At 41.1% G+C, this 17,203-nt stretch overlaps 1 protein-coding gene across 1 annotated transcript in view; it reads right to left on the bottom strand.

The window, feature by feature from the left end:
- Positions 1–5,861: 5,861 nt before the first annotated feature.
- Positions 5,862–17,203, bottom strand: part of PGGT1B (protein geranylgeranyltransferase type I subunit beta) — a 37,277-nt gene continuing 25,935 nt past the window's right edge. The window contains 5 exon segments of the mRNA XM_058043618.1: positions 5,862–10,142; positions 10,145–10,279; positions 13,695–13,803; positions 14,112–14,296; positions 16,015–16,060. Of these exon segments, the coding sequence (XP_057899601.1) occupies positions 10,099–10,142; positions 10,145–10,279; positions 13,695–13,803; positions 14,112–14,296; positions 16,015–16,060 (519 nt within the window). The 3' untranslated portion in view covers positions 5,862–10,098.

Here is a 17,203-nt window from a genome sequence, read left to right as displayed (position 1 = left end):
GGAGCAGTGACTCTGCTGCCTCTGGGCAGGCAGCACTGCACTCCTGGGCCTCCTTCTGACAGCCTCCAAGGCTGACAAAGGCACTGGTGACCTGTCAAAGAACAAGTGGCTCAGACAAAGTTGGCTTATGAGTATAAAGGGATGTGCATCGCACAGCAAAAGGTCAGAAATGTCACTTGGGGGACTTTGTCTGGAGTCACTGCAAAGAGAATTGCTCCTTTTAGTGCTAATGAAAAGCCAGGGGTGGAGTACAGTAACACTCCTACTCCCTGGTCCCGTTGTGTGGAGTGTGGGGCATAAATTTGTTCCTGGCCAGCAGTATTTGGGGTCCAAACCCCCAAATCATGGCTCTGCCTGGTTCCCCTTGTGAGCTGCTCTGCAAGCAAAGCATCATAAGGTGCAGAGCCAGGCAGAGAGCCGTGGCTCCAGGCGCTGTCCCACAGATACCACTGAGCAAAGTGAGCTGTTAGCCTTGCTGTGTGGCCTTGGTCGCCTTCATCTCATGGGTCACAGCGCAGTCTCCCATGATGAGTCCCTGCCATGGGCCCACAAGCACTTACACACTCTTCTGGAGTTTCTAGGAAATGAAATCTCCCTGGATTCCCATGAAAACTTCTTTTCGCTCCTTTGACTTCTACAATTGCTTGACAAGTACAGCAGTTCTCATCAGGCCTCCCTGACGCAGCAGCCTAACTGGGCAGAACAGACTTCCCTCCAATTCAGTTACAGCACACTAAATCCACAGAGGCACACCCACCTTGCCATGCTGTGGAAAGTCAAATGCATGTTAGTGTGCCAAGGGTGACCCCTCTCAGTCCCCTCCCCAAATAACTTGTCAGGCAAGGATTTCAAAGATGTTAAAGATAGACAAACTCATACTAGTTTGGAATATTGTGTTATTTATTACAATTTTACTGCATTTATGTTGAACTGCATTTATGTTACACACTGAGGTGTGTAAAATGTTGACAAAATTGAACATTTGAGCCTGGTTTAATTTTTTTTACCATTACTTTAAAGCAAACAAGAAAAATCTGTTCTTGAGTGACAGCAGTAGACGAGCAGAAGTGCTTAGGCTACAGCTGTCTCAACCCATAAGACAAGGCACACCTAAAGTGACTGAATCTTCATTTTCCAGCGTTTCCAGAGCACAAAACTTTACTGAAGTGACTGAGATTGGGGCATTTACTTGTTTAAAAAAAATAAAAATCTTTCTTTATGTTCCTGTTGACCCCAAATCCGGCTAGCATCAAAAAGCACCAGAAAGCTCAATTTGTTCTGACAGGACAAGCGGCCTGTGGGTAGCTGGAGTAGGCTGGGCAGCCAGTAAGGGGATGGGAGGGAGTCCAGTCCAGACTGGCTATCATATCAACAGCTGCTGCAGAATTTAATTTCCTTTTATAGAAGGGAAACTGTGGGAACTGTTGCTCTCCAAAGTCAGTGGAGCCTTTGGTTTAAGAAACTGCCCTCCCTGGGGAACAGACGCTGCGTAACATCTCAGATGCCTGTGTGTTTGCTCAGGTTTCTGCTGCAGCCAAAAACAGTGTGCTTGTGTTTGCTTTATGCAGGGACCTGTGATGCCTGCCTTTTCTGTGGCTTCTGGACCATGACTTGCAGTCACAGGAGCTGAGAAAGCCTTCAACAGTCCTGAGAGGTTACAGGTAGAGGCCAAGGGAAATGCAGTGTTAGGACCATCCAGGGGCAGGAGGAGAAACATGCCAGGAGCATTCCTGCTGCTCTGCACAGGGCCCATGGGGCACAGCCCAGGCTGGGATGCCTGGCCAGGTCTGTGCTGGTGGCCACTGAGCTCAGAAGCTGTCACAAGGCTGAGGAACAGCTTTCCCACTGATAGCTGCCATTCCCAGCTCGTGCTCAGAGCTGGCAACACCCCTCAGCAGGGAGAAGTGTGCATCCTCGGCAGAGTAAACTTGTGCCTCTGCTGTTCCCTCATTCCTGTGTTTAATAAAAACTAGGATAAACCAGGGCTGGCAGAAGGGAAGGGGACAGGACTTGTCTTAAGGCCAGGGAAGCTCACCTTGTTAAAGCAGTTAACACCTTTTCTTCAGATGCCCACCATCACAGTCCTCATTTGTACCAGCAGCTCCTCATTCTGTAGAATTAAGTTGTTGGAGGCTGGAGTTTCTTTACACTGAAAACAGATGTCAAGGCATGGAGCCATCAGAAAAAAAATTGGTGGTAGTAGCAGTTTGCATGGTGTGCACAGGAAGCTATCTATAGCAACTGGGAAGTCACAGAGGGCATGTTATCACCACCCTGTAGGACTCATTCTGGCCACATACAGGGAGTTATATATAGAGCTGTATACAAAAATACAGAAGAGCCCCATGCCTGTGTTGGAAAGCCTCATCAGGACTTCTCTTGAGCAGACTCCTGTCCTTGACCTCACCAGAGAACTGCATATTTCAGAGGGTATTTTGGAAAGATGCTGGACAGCAAGTACCTCCTGAGGACAGCTGATCTGTAAAATACAAGTGTACAGACCAGAGTGCATGTATGTCCAATCGAACTAAGATTTCTGATTTCCTTCTGAAGTATTTTTGTGCTATTTGTAGAAACCTTCCCCCTGTCCCGCCTTCCCATCTATGTACCTCACAGATTGGCTCTACAATAAACTGTCCCAACAGAGCAAAGCTGTCTTTGCTTTAAGAATCCACAGGTTTGGGGTTCAGGGGTGGTAAAAAAATAAATTAAAGTGGAATCTAAATAACTGTAAGAAATAGTCCACCAAAGTGCCCCAAGGCAGGATAAACTGTTCCTATACCATGCCAAACAGTTCTTAGTCTAACCTGCTATGAAAGAGCACCCCTGACAAATGCTCCCTGGGCAACAGGTTTACACAGAGGATCCCTTTGCCCATTGTAGGGTCTGAATTCAAAGGAGGTTTTAATGATAAAATAAGCAGAATGGATGTTGAGAAAAAGATGAAACTTCACTTTGGTCAAGTGAGCTTATTTTAGTAAGGCTTGGCTGTAATTTAAAGAAGGTTGTTACACAAAGATTTCTGGACAGCACAACAGCAAATAAATATAGCTCTGTGCTTACAGAAACCTTTAAATTAAACAAAAGCAGCATGCAATTTCAACAGCACTCTTGCATATTTAGCTTTCCAGGCAGCATAAGCACCTGCCCCACAAGCACTCACAAAGAGCGATGAATGACAGAAAATCTTGACTCATTTTCACTTCAAATTTTTCTTCTGCAGATTTCATGTAAAAGTATAAGGTGGGATCCTCCCTCCCAGGGTGAGATGAGCCTTTGTCTCATGTCTGGAGCAAAGGGAACACAGGGAGAGTTCTGATGGAAGCTCAGGCTGGATCTTGCAGAAACAGCCTCATGAAAGCCTCCACGGTCTCCCAGACCGAGCATACAAAGCGGTTGGGGTGGGGTGGGCTGACCTGGGCTGGGCACCAGATGCCTTCCAAACCACTCTATCACCCTCCTTCCCAGATGGACAGGAGAGAGAAAGTAAGATTGAAAAGGACTCACAGGTTCAGATATGGCAGTTTACTAAAGCAAAAGTGAAAGTTTGCGCATGCAAAAGCAAAGAGAAAAAAATAGGTTTATTCTCTACTTCCCATTGTTGGCGAGCAATGTTCAGCCACTTCCCAGGAACAAGGCTTCAGCACCTGGAGTGGTTGCTCCAGAAGGCAAACATTGTAAATAAAAATGTCCCACTTCCTCCTGCTTTCCTTAGCTTTTATATCTGAGCTAATGTCATATGCAACGAAATATCCCTTGGGTCCGTTTGGATCAGCTGGCCTGGTTGTGTCTTCCAGAACAATCAGCTGGCTGGTTGTGCCCAGCCCCAGAGACAGCACTGACACTGTGCCAGCACTGCCCAGCTGAACCAGAGCAGCACTGTGTTAACAGCACCTTTCCAGCTGCCAGTGCAAAGCACAGCACTGTGAGGGCTGCTAAGGGAAAATGAACTCAGCCAGACTCAACACAACAGATCAGCTCCTGGTCCTCGTCCTAGGACTTGGTTATCATCACTGTCAGGAGTTAACATGGAAATCACTTTCACAAACAGAATAAAATTATCAAAACTCAGTTGTTACATTCATAACTCCCTCCTTGCATTTGTAAATTTAATATAAACAACTTGTGTGGCAAGTTGAAACCTCTTCCCAGAACATTTTTAATTCTCAAGTGAGAGAGCATGCAGATTGTTTTCACAGAGACTTTCTCTTCCTCAATGAACTTTCTCTTTTTTTACTGCAAGTAAGGACCATATTCTTCCTCAGAATCCTACTTGTTCTCCAGTGATAGCAGCCTGTCCAGTCCTATTCCCAAGTACAGAGCCTGTATCTGCAGATAAAACATTTTGAAGGATGCCAGTCTCACCTTAGTGGAAGCCAATATCATGGAGCAAATCCTCCTAGAAATTATGGTAAGGCATGTGGAAAATAAGTAGGTGATTTGTGACAGCCAGCATAGCTTCACTAAGGGCAAACAGTGCCTGACAATTTTGGTGGCCTTCGTAGATGGGCTTACACTGATGGATGTGGAAAGGACAGCTGACATGATATACGTGGACCTGTGTAAAGCCTTTGACACTGTTCCACATGACATCCTTGTTCCAAACTGGAGAGGGTGGACCACTCAATGGATAAGGAATGGGCTGTACAGTGTTGCTCAAAACAGTTGTGGTCAACACCAAATGTCCAAGCAGAGACCAGTGATGAGTGGCCTTTTGCAGGGCCTGGTGTTGGGACTGGCACTGCTCCACAACCCTGTGGGCAGCAGGGACGGGGGACTGAGTGCACCCTCAGCAAGTGTGCCAGTGACTCTGAGCTGCTTGGTGCTATCCACACACCAGAAGGAAGGAATAGCATCCAGAGGGACTGGACAGGCTTGAGAAGGGGGCCTGTGCGAACCTCATGGAGGAGTTTGGTACAGCCAAGTGCCAGGTCCTGCAGACAGAAGTACAGGCTGGGCAGCAAATGGATTGAGAGCAGCTGTTCTGAGAAGGGCTTGGGGTGCTGGGTGAGAGGCTGGACACGACCTGGCCATGGGCACTCCCAGCCCAAAGAGCCAAACGTGCCCTGGGCTGCATCCAAAGCAGGGGAGGGAGGGGATTCTGCCCCTCTGTTCTGCTCTGGTGAGATCCTATTTGGAATTCTGCATCCATCTCTGGGGATCCTCAACTTAAGAAGGACACAGACCTCCAGGAGTGCATCCAGGGGAGGCCACGAAGACAATCAGAGGGCTGGAACATCCCTCCTGTGAAGACAGACTGAGAGGGGCCTGTCTGACCTGGGAAGGAGAAGGCTCTGGGGAGACCTACAGCACCTTCCAGTACATGAAGGGACCCTAGAAAAAAGTTGGGGAGAGGGCCTTTTTACAAGGGCATGTAGTGACAGGACAAGGGGGATTAAAACTGACAAAGTAGGTATTAGGAAAAAATTCTTCACTATAGAGGGTGGTGAGGCATTGGGAAAAGGTTTGCCTAGAGAAGCTGTGGATGCCCCATCCCTGGAAGTGCTCAAATCCAGGTTGGATTGGGCTTTCAGCAACCTGATCTGGTGGGATGTCTCCCTGCCCTTGGCAGGGGAGTTGGATGAGATGATTTTTAAGGTCCCTTCCAACCCAAACCATTCCATGATTCTATGTTCTCACAATGCAGTTATCAAACAAGCACTTCTCCAGTTCCTCAAAAATAAAGCAGTAGTGTCAGGGTTTGCTGCCTTTGATGGGTTCAGCTTGAAAACCTTTGGAGGCTGTTGTGCTCTGTGCCCTTAGGAAGACAGGTCCTCACCCAGAACATGTAACTTGGGAAAAACCACATGACAAGAGCTACAGTTAAAAAGAAATTACAGTTTTCCCACATTTTCTCAACAGCTCATCAATTTTTATTAAACTCAGAAACTAACCAGGCAAATAGAGATCCAGGAACACAAAAGCTTAAAAATGGTGAACAGAAAGTGTAAATCTACAACACATTGTAACCACTCAGTGGAGTAATTTAATAACCATTTAGTATAAAGATGTTGAGACTTTCCTTTTTCCCACCCAGTGTCATCTGAAGTGAGGAAAACTTGTTAAGTGGTCTTTTCTTGCAACAGCAAAAAAAGAGCTTTTCAGAACCACCACAGTATTTAACAACAACGTAAACAGACCAATAATCTCATTCAATGATGAATTCTGGAGATGTCTCATATTTAGTTGCAACAATAGCATCTTCTTACTTAAGGTCTCTCTGCTTCTTATGCATGTCCTGACATCTCTTTGACCTCCACAGGGACACTGATAGCAAGTTTCTCCAAAATGCCAGGAGATGGGCTGTCCATAAAAGGCTTTGACTTTGGAAACCACTGTTTCTTCCCTTCTATATTAGGCAACCCCACACTGAATGGCTCACTTGGCACGAAGTTGAAATGTATTTTTTAGGGAACACAGCGGTTTCTACAGAATATTTAATTCCTATACTGGCATCCATGGAGAAAGCAAATTTGAGGCAGCTTCTTCAGCTCCTCTCAGGTTGTCTTTTACCTTGGGCAATAGAGCAGAGAGCACGGTACTCTTAATATGTGCTTCAGCATATGCATGTCAGGTATTTCTGCAATACCCAATTTACTTGCTAGTTTTTTCAGTGACGATGATTGTTCCATTTAGAAAAAATAGTTCTCAATATGAAAATTTATAAATACAAACATGCTTAGAAGCAGCCTTCCAAAATGGTGTTACATCTGTCAGCAGCTATGTACAAATCAAGTGGGCCTGAAAGCCCTAGTGACAATGTTTAAATCCCCAGTCCTCACATCCTATGGAAAAGATACATTTGACTTCCTTTGTTCAACATACCATTTTAAAGCAGTTTTTCTGGAAGAGAAACTCGGGCCACACACAGAGTTTGGGAGTGTTTCAGATAGGATAGAGGCACTCACATTTGTCAGCCTGATAGCCAAGAGGTTTTTCGTCCTCAAGCACATGGTAAAGCCATTCAATGCATGAATTTCTTATGCAGGTTCAGTCTCAGCAATGTAAAGCTGTGGTTAACACAAAATTATTAGAGGTAGGTAATAATCACACGGTTTACTTTTTCTAGCTACATTTAAACTTCACAGTTCACATTTAAGTTTTAGCTCTATTTTGATGTATCCCCTTTAAAAGTGATTTTAGGTTATGGACTTCTGTGAAACTCTTGTCCACTGATTTCTCATTTAACATTTTTCTAGTCAAAAGACACAATAAACCACAAAAATCAGAGAGACAATTCAATACAGTCAGAATCCAGATGTCTGCTACAGGAACATTCAATGTTCATAATTTGTTTGCCTGACATAAATTGGGACATTCAGAATGGCAAATCATATATGCAGAGTTGGTTATTAGTACTGATTTTTATCAACTTAAAAAAGATTAAAGATTTCAAAAGAATTAAAGTAATTAGATACTCAGTGTGAGATGAAAGCATAGGTATTTTGCTGCCTTCATCAAAATTTGGGTTAATGAGAAACAAATACACCTTAGGCAACCTTTAGGAAAGGCCAGCTCTGCAGTCAACAGGCAGCCTGAAAAGATGTTGTAGAATAACTGGGGGCCAAGGAGATAAGAAATGTAAAATCCATACAAAGAACCCAGGGTAGCTTACAGAAAACATAGCAAGAAACTTTACCTGTTTTTTTTTGAGACAGAAAACTGTTAAATTACTTTCCACGAGAATTTTTCTTATTCACATTGTATGATTTTTCACTGTTACCCCCATATTCTCTGCTGAGGGACCCCGATGTCCCTCACAGATGAGAATGTGGTCACACACAGGACAACTCAGGAGCCATAGCTCAGGATTTTGCAAGTATGGATTTGCCTCACCATAGTAAAACACATCATTTTTCACTAAGCTAAGTAAGAACAAATATTTTGACTGTTTCCCAGCAGAGACTCCAAATACTTTATTCAACTCTTCTGAAACTCAAAGCTACTCCCTCTACTAGGGTATGTGGTAAAAGCTAAAAAACTCTAAGATGGTTCACCGGCAAGGCAAAGAAGCAGCGGTGGGGATGGATAGCTACAATTACATCTCACCTTCATTGTAACTACACCAGAAATCCATCCTATCCTACCATGAAGTCAACTTGTCATCACCATCTGATGCAAAGACAAGAAAATACCATGCTTTTTTGATCAATTTTTACTTCAAGATTTTTATTGTTTGGTTTTAAATGGATTTTTTTCTAGGTAGACCCCTATGACCTTAGAGACTTCTGCTCAGGGAAGCTACTTCAGCCTTTGCTGACCAACATCCCAATAAGCCTGTTCAGGAAAATGGCATTCCCACAGGAATTGCAGTAGTGAGCCCCCTAGCTGGGAGATACTCTCTTTCAGGTATCTTGCTAGTTCTTTTTACTTATGGCTGGATTTTTGGTCATCTCAGCATGTGGTCAGTAAAACCAATTCCCAAACTCTATCTTTGCTCCTTAACTCCTTCATGTTCCTTGAGTCAGTACCTTTCTTTTGCTCCCCAGTCTTACCCTACACAGCTCAAATCCTTTCCACCAGTTTGGCTCCATTACTACTCCATATTCTTCACTGGTGCCTCCAGCCTTAGTATCTCCCAGTTTTCATTTCTCTCACTCTGCAACAGTCCTACTCAAGCACCTCATTCCCCCTCTCCACTACTGGCCTCACAGTTCTCTTGGTTCCAGACTTCCCAGTTTTTACAACTACTGTGTCTCTCCTCCTCCAAGTAAAGTGTCTACTGGGACACGTCTGGATCACACACACCCTACCCCACTCGTCCTCTGCTTTTCCAAGCAGACAACTATCACTAGTCATGCTCCCAATGCTGCCATGAAAATTAATCTGCTACAGAAATAAAACCTATCTATTTAGGTAGGAAGGCTGCTACAGGTTTGGACAAGGGGATTGTTCTGGTAGCCTAAAGATACCTATTGGACCTCTCTGACATGTGTGCTAGGGGTACAACTACTTTCCACTTGCCCTGCATTGCAAAACAGGAATCATGATTATCCCCAAAGCTCTTTTTGCTAGCCAAAAAGATCTACATCCTGTTTCTTTGGGCTCAGCAGTGGCAAATGGTGCACCTAATCTGTCTTAGGAAGTCTTCAGTTATCTTTGGAACCTTTAAGAAAAAAAAGTGCTGTTAATGACTGGCAAGTTGAAAGATGTGGTGTCTACAGAATGCACAAACTGACCTGCCACAAACACACCAGCTGCAAAGTTACTTCCTTCAACTCTGAACAGCACTTCAAGCATACAAAGTAAGGCACTAGTAAAGCACTAAAGAAGCTGAGAATGTTCATCATTACTCTAATTCAAACAACTTCAATGTATTGCAAAGGTTTGTCTTTGGAAGCAGGTTCTAATGCTACTCTTGCATACAGGTATGCTTCCAAAAGACTGGGCTGAATATCTCTTATTGATGCACATCAATATGCCACACTCTTAGTGAACTTCACATGAAGAAACTATTTCAGATGAAAACTCTGTCTGGCTAACAATCCACAGCATCTGTGTAAAACCTACTCAGAAGAATTATGAGATCCATTTAGTAAGGCCACACAACCTTAAAAGTCCAGTATATTGAATAAAATAATTTTATTTGTATTTAATTAATTAGTTTGTGAAAAACAAAGTTTATGGAATCTGAAAGTTGATGATAATAGGTAATTTTTAACTGAGACTTAATATGAGAGATTCTCTACCCAAAAATATGTCAAACAGTAAGATTATAAAGAACTTCCACATTCTGTGCTATACTGTATGATATGTAAACAATTTTGAAAATACTTCCCCATTATATATTTCGACACAGTATGCACGAATTTAAAAAAATAAAATTAAAATGAAGTTTAAATGCCTCAAGGGATTTCTCAGAAGTAAAGCCATCTGAAAAGCCATTTACGGTCTGTGGTGACAAACTTCTATATAAGCAAAATATTCCCCATTTCACAATGCAGAATAACCTGCTGAAGGCAACTCCCTATCAAAGTGATGCCAGCAACACAGATCTGATTGTATGACTCCAGCACTTAAAAGAGCACATTGGTTATACATGGCTTTTAACCCTGGGCTACAATTATGCTACCAGAACTAAATTCAAGTCTAAATCAGTCATGTAGAGAGGTGTGTGTCATCTGAACGCTGTTTAAAGTCCGTGTTTTCCAGATCTGATGAAGGTGGTGAAGACGCTCTGCTGCTCTTGTGCTTACATTTAGGGCAGGATGAACTTTGCAAATACCAGATTCTCCAATTAACGACAAACCACAGATCCCAAAGTAGGCATGTAAAGCATCTGAAAGAAAGACAGAAAAGGAAAAAAAAATTCAGGCTGTAACAGCCAATATTCAACCTATATTCAAACACCTCTGAGTAATTCCAACCAAGGAAAACAAATAATCAGGTGCCATATACTGGATCAGCAGGCAATCCCCCTCCTCAGGGAAGAATGATGCATCTGACTCCATTGATTCAGAAGGCTAATTGATTACTTTATTATACTATACTGTATTAAAGAGATATGTACTATGCCACATCATCCTTACTTCTACTTTCTAAACTGAAAACTCGTGACTGTCAGCCGACAGTCCCAACACAAAGACGTGGACTCAACTGGTCAATGAATCAAAACACCATCACCAGAATCCAATCATCAAATTCCTGCAGATAAATAATCTTCCAACACATACCACATGTTTGCAAAACAACAGAAGCAGCAAATGAGATAGGAATTGTTTTCCCTCTGTGCTTCTCCAGGGAAAAAAACTGAGAAGAGAGAATTATGTCTCCCCTTGTTCAGAGGACATGTGAATACCACAGCCGTAATTTAAACTTGAGTTTCGATGGAAGGAAAACATTTCTGCCCAGAGTTACCAGCATGAACTAAACTCCACATTTCTTTTATAACACCTTGTGCACTACATTTTTCTGAGTGCCACAGCCAAAAAGCAAAAGAATTTAAATATCCAAAAATAACCAGTCCAGAAAGAAATTTTTTTTTCTTGCAAGCACTTTTGGCTGGTTACTTTATGAGCAGCTAACTATTGAAATGGCAAAATTAGTGCAAATAGCTGCCAACAGCAAGACTTAAAGAAATTGAAGAAGGCATTACTTTCCCTAGCTTCCTATTTTCCTAAGGATAGAGATTATCCTAAGGATAGGAATTCATGCAGCTTGATCAAGAGACGGCTGCCACCAAAACGGGATACTCTCTCCTGTTCCATGCTGCTCCTGATGTCCACTTTACACCAGGGCTGCAGCTCACTGAGTCTGCCTCCTCTGGGTAGCAGCAAGCTATCAGATTGGATTATCTGCTCATGAAATCACAGGTGAAAGGTAAAAAGACTATGGGAATTTCATGTGCTCCTTGAAAAAGCTCAACATGTAGCACTCTGTGTAGGTGTCAATAATTTAGTATCTCACTAAAATGATCACAGAATCACTTAGGCTGGAAAAGACCTCTAAGATCAAATTCCAATCCTTAACATTGCCAAGACCAGCACGAAACCCTGCCCTTAAGTGTCATATTGTATCTCCAGGGATGGTGACTCAAACACTTCAAGTAGCCTGTTCCAATGTTTCACAACCCTTCTGGTGAAGATATTTCCTACTATTCAATCTACATCTCTTCTAGTGTAACCTGAGGCTGTTTCTTCTTATCCCATCAGTTCTTTGTTAAATAATGCTAGTGGCCTCCACAACCAACAATATTTTGACGTCTGTTAGCATGGGAACAGCAAGACTACAAAATATTATTTTCCTGAATAATCAGCTGGAAAGAGTTACTTGCTAACATTGAAAGTCCATGTCACACGTAGATTATCACCAGCAGTTGACTGTATTCTGAAATTTCTTCTTAAAAACATTATTGCACAGCAAATACAGTTTGAGTCCCCAAATTTAAACAGAGCTTTTATAAAGTAGGAGCCCCAGAAATTAAAATCTAATTCTGATTAAGTCTTAGGAACCTTTATATCAAAAGACAACTTGCCTTTCAGACATGAGACAGAGCTTGCAGGAAGCTTAGTTATGTAACTATAACAATGAAAACACAGAAGCAATCTTCGCAATGTTGCATTTATAGTCTTTCTTTGTATCAGAACTGCACTAACTTTGTGGGGAGGGACCCCACAAAGGCAATCAAAATCTGACTCCTGGCTCTGCACAGGACATCCCAAGAGCTACACCACATGCCTGAGAGCATTGCCCAAAACTTTCTTGAACTCTCACAGGTTGGTGCTATGAGCACTTTCTTGAAAAGCCTGTTCCAGTGCCCAACCACCCTCTGGGTGAAGAACCTTTTCCTAATATCCAAACTGAACCTCCCCTAATGCAACTTCAGGCCACTCCCTTGTGTCCTGTCACTGTCACAGCAGAGAAGAGATCAATGCCTGCCTTTCCTCTTCCTCTCACAAGGAAGCCGCACCTGCAGTGAGGTCCCACCTCAGCCTCCTCCAGGCTGAACAGACCAAGTGACCTCAGCCACTCCCCACACGGCTTCACCCCAAGGCCCTTCACCATCCTCATGGCCCTCCTTTAGACACTCTCTAACAGCTCAATGTCTTTTTTGTGTTGTGGCACCCAAAAATGTCCCTGGCACTCGAGGTGCCATGTACTGGACAGTTTGTCCAGAAGGATCTTGGAAGGGACACTATTGAAAGCCTTAGATTACATCAAATGGCTTCCCTTGGTCAGCTGGGGGGACAACCTTGCCATAAAAGCCAATTAACAGAGGTAAACACATGATGGGTATTTGAAACAGACTTTTCTAGTCTCTGACTCACGAAGTAAATGTTTCATTAAGACAAACCAAAACACTCCCTCCAAATGATACTGTTAAATCTATACAATGAGGAGGAAATGCAAATCTATCACAAACACTGTATTTTCAGTGTGGGTTCACCTTGAAAAATTCTGAACTGTTGTTCAAAATGAAATTATCAACAGATTTAGTACCGGGGCACAGATTCTAAACATACTCTTCCTTTATTATGACTAAATTTTTATCTTATTTGGTCCACTTACAAAGACTGTTTATCTTCTCTGTACAAAATGTCATGGGCACTGAAAACCTACTGGCACAAGCTTTGTTTTCAGAAACTTGCAATACCTTAATTGAATTCTAACAACTTTAAAAGATTTTAGCACCTTTTTGAGTTTTTTTCACTGCTTCAAATGATCCACTTCTGAAAGCATAAGAAGTGCCAGACATACTTGTATAAACACAATCTGTAAATCATAGTACATAACTGCAAAAACTTTGACTCTTTTTACTTATATCAATGACTTCTGAATAATTAATTGAATTATTAATTTTCTAAAGAAACAAATATTTTGATATATTAAGCACAATTTACAGAGATTCCTACAACACAATATATCCTTTAAGCAGAACAGTTAAACCCATACTAAATAGACAGTGATACTCTTTTAACAGTAATCTAAACAACAAGATTCACTTCTTTTGTGGCTGAACAAGGACAAATTTCATCTCCCTCTTTCCACTTCAAGAATAAAAACGCCTTTATATTTTGAGGGGTTTTTTTTGGTTTTGGTTGGTTGGTTGGTTTTCTTTCTTTTTTTCTTTTTTTTTTTTTTTCTGGGGTTTTTTAGGAAGGGTATTTTTTCTCTTACACCTCTCAGATGTCTGACTGCTGGAATTTATTTCTTACTTAGAACATACTCATTGCAATTTGGAGAAGTTATTTTACCTGGATGGCTGTCGGGCCACTTGGCGAATCCACCAACAAGGCGATCTTGAGTTGACAGGATGTAATTTCGGTTTTTCTCAAAATTTGTATATTGGAATATGTTCAAGAGCTGAAAAGAAATTAGATTGTAACAGTAATATAAGTCTTAGTATACTTTTAACACTAAGTCTTAACTAAGTGTTAGTATATTTTTAACACTAGAATATAGCGCCTATTTTTGAGATAAGCAGTAACAGCACAGCACTAATCTGGTAAACCTCCATTTCCTGCATTTTTTGCAAGATGAAAGACATTTATAGCCATTGGTGCATATTGGTGTACTTGTGTCAAATATCTAACACTTTCAAGCAAAGAAAACAGTGCTTAAAGAAATCAAAACAAGTCAATAGCTATCCCTACACTCGTTCTGTACACTACCTTCAATGTTGCTCCCACCCAAAAGGAATAGCAAGTGTCTACAGGTTTGTTGGGTCGCCCATGGTAGCCATTCTGTTGCCTCATTATACACCATCTTCTTATTCTGTTCAGTTCTTTTTCTGAAAAAACTTCCTCCAGTTTGCCCATCAAACACAGTGATGCAATACCACAAAATGTAGAGCCCCCTACAGAAGAAAAGAGAAGAGAAGGGTTTGCTTCTGTGAAGAGAAAGCAGGGTTTGCTATGCTTTGATACACAGATTTGCTGAAGCCTGTATGATCTCAGTCAGAACTTTAACTAAGCTATTAGCAATGAAATCAATGGATTTTTAAAAGTATGGAAGAGTTAATTTTGAGTCTAAAATCCAAATAAATAAGAACACTCAAGTTCAGTGGGTACATCAAAGGTGGGGAGGGGAAACTCAGGAACTCCCTCAACCCAGCTCTTGTAGAAATAAACTAGATCATTTTCTTAAAGCTGTTTCTTCTCACAATGCTGTGCAATTTACATTACACAGCAGTCCAGAAACAAGTAAAAGGAATTGCAGCAGAAATATTTCTTCACTTGTAACTTAAAAAAGAAAGCTATTGGAAATCCAGCAATCAGACTGAAGCAGAGATGCCAAAGCCAGCCTCAGACACAATCCCCCAGAGGATATAAACAGACAGAAGTGTCTGGAGAGCAGAAGGAGAAAAAAAAATTCGAACTAAAATTATTAAAAAAGCCCCAAACAACGTACACACTTAATATGGTGAAAATACTCCTGGACTCTTGTGGTTGTAATACATACAAATTGTGCTTCTAAGGATTTTTTTGCTGTCAAGGAAACTGTATGGTAAAAAAGATAAATGTATGATCTTTGTGTAGCCCAGCCACCACTTTTTAAAGCCCATCCAAGTTTATTTTGAGTCTAATACCTGATATGATAAAATCAGAGTCTGGGAAAGAACATAAGCAAGCTGCTGACAGGAGACTTGGGCCCCAAAGTTCCTTACAATTTCCTGGTGCTGGAAGACCCCAGAAGACTTAAGATTATTTTTACTCTGATGCTGAAATGCAGTGCTGAAGTATTGCTATTTGTTATCACTAACAGTTTACAGAAAGTTAATTAACCAATTGTTTTAATATCTAGGGGTATAATTTAAATTTTTCAGCTTTATTGATCCAGCAAGAAGGAAACAGAGAAAATCCTATCAAAGCTCAATACTAAGGGTAAACATCTGATAGGATCATAGAATCATTTAGGTTGGAAAAGACCTCCAAGATCATCAAGTCTAACCTTGGACAAATCAGTCCAACAGACCACAGCACTAGATTTAGTATGAGTCACCTAAAAGCCAAAAACTCCTCTGTCACAAGCAGACTGCTACTTCATGGCACAGAAACATTTTGCCTAAAAATAGCAGTCTCTTGGGGATTCCTATCTTCAGATCTAGCAACTCTTTACAAAAATTAACTGTTGCTTCAAGATTTGAACCCACAACAGATTCTGTACCTATCAGAGGAAATGCTTCTATGTTTTACCAAAGCTGTTGAAATTGGAAATGGTCAGTTGCATGGCACAAAATCTCTTGCAGATAAAATCCTCAGAGTAACAATGACACATGGAAAAAGTTTGCTCTGTCAGCAACAGCTGAGAACTAAAAGCAACACTTTTCAACAAAACACGAGATAAGATTTCAACAAAAACACTCATAAGATTAATGGGAGTGATTAAAAAAAGCCTGTCTGTTCAGATATTAAGCTAGATCTACAGGAAGAAGTGACATTTGGAGGCATGTTTTGGATTTGCTCCTCCTCACACAGATTCCTTAGAAAACAAGGAAAGGTATGGCATACCCTGCACCTGCTACAGCACTTTCAATACCACTCTGAAAGGTGTAGAGCACTTTGACATTCTTACCATGAGATTCCAGTCCAGCTCCCTGTGCCAGGCCATTATCATAAGACTGAAGAAAAAAAATCCCAGAAAGCAGTTAATTTAGAACCACAGCACTTTGACAGACATTGCAATTTCTTAGTTTACCAGCAAAATTATCATCAGATCATTGCCATGATTTAACCTCATTAAATTCTGAACCTCCAAAAATTCTTGCCACAACACAGTTAATAAATCAGCTCTTTTTCAATGCAGGACGTTTTTATGACTTTCATGGAATTAATTTTAGTTGTGACACAAGTTAGAAACCTGAAAAAGGGTAAGCAACAAAGAAAAAAATCTTGTAATGCAGGTATAAAAAGAAAAAAAAATGGCTACGTAATCAAAACAAAACAGGATAAAATGGATAACTTAATCTGTCTCTAATCCAAGAGCAGTTCAACATTAAAAAAAGAGGCAAAATGCAAAGTATTGCTGTGTGTAGAATACTCAAATCCAAGCAATTCTTTAGTAGGAATCAAGTACATCAGGCTTTAAAAAACAATGAGAAGGGAACAAGAAGCAAGAGGAAAATTATAACATACATTGCAATAAACTTAAATTGGCTTATAAAATATTATTGTTAAAAAATACCGTTACAGTGCTGAAAAATCACTCTGTTAAGCGCAACAGAAGGGGAAACTCAAGTCTGACAAAGTACCAAGAATACCATAGTTCATGTCTGTCATGAGCAATCTATGGACACATGTATATGTAAGAATAATAATCTTTCTTCCCTAAAAATCCATTAAGTTTCTTGAAAAGAAACAAAAGACCATGTAAGAAATTATTCATAAAATAGCAAATATTTATTTTACAAGAGTTCATAGAATACCTAATGAATTATCTCTGAACAAATACCAAATTGCTTAGTAGGAAAAATGAGGTGTAACTCTTGAAGTTAAATTACATCAGCCCTACGTATTCTACATCAACTGCTCAACTAATGATTGGCTCAGTATCTGATCAGAAACAAAGCACTAAAAATCCTTCCTCCACATCCTCCAGGTGCTGACTGTGAATTTCTCACATTTTCTCTGAAAGAGTGGCTAGTAGATACAGGACACCTTGACAAACCAATAATGACTCCTATAGTCCTAATCAAAGAATGGCTACAAGACTATCATATCTCTAGAAACTACCTAGGGATTATTTTGTGCATCTGCTTTTAAAG

The sequence above is a fragment of the Melospiza georgiana genome, chromosome Z (assembly GCF_028018845.1).
Source record: "Melospiza georgiana isolate bMelGeo1 chromosome Z, bMelGeo1.pri, whole genome shotgun sequence".
Lineage (NCBI taxonomy): Eukaryota > Metazoa > Chordata > Aves > Passeriformes > Passerellidae > Melospiza > Melospiza georgiana.
Note: the sequence above shows the minus strand (reverse complement) of the source record. Positions and strands in the feature narration are given on the sequence as shown.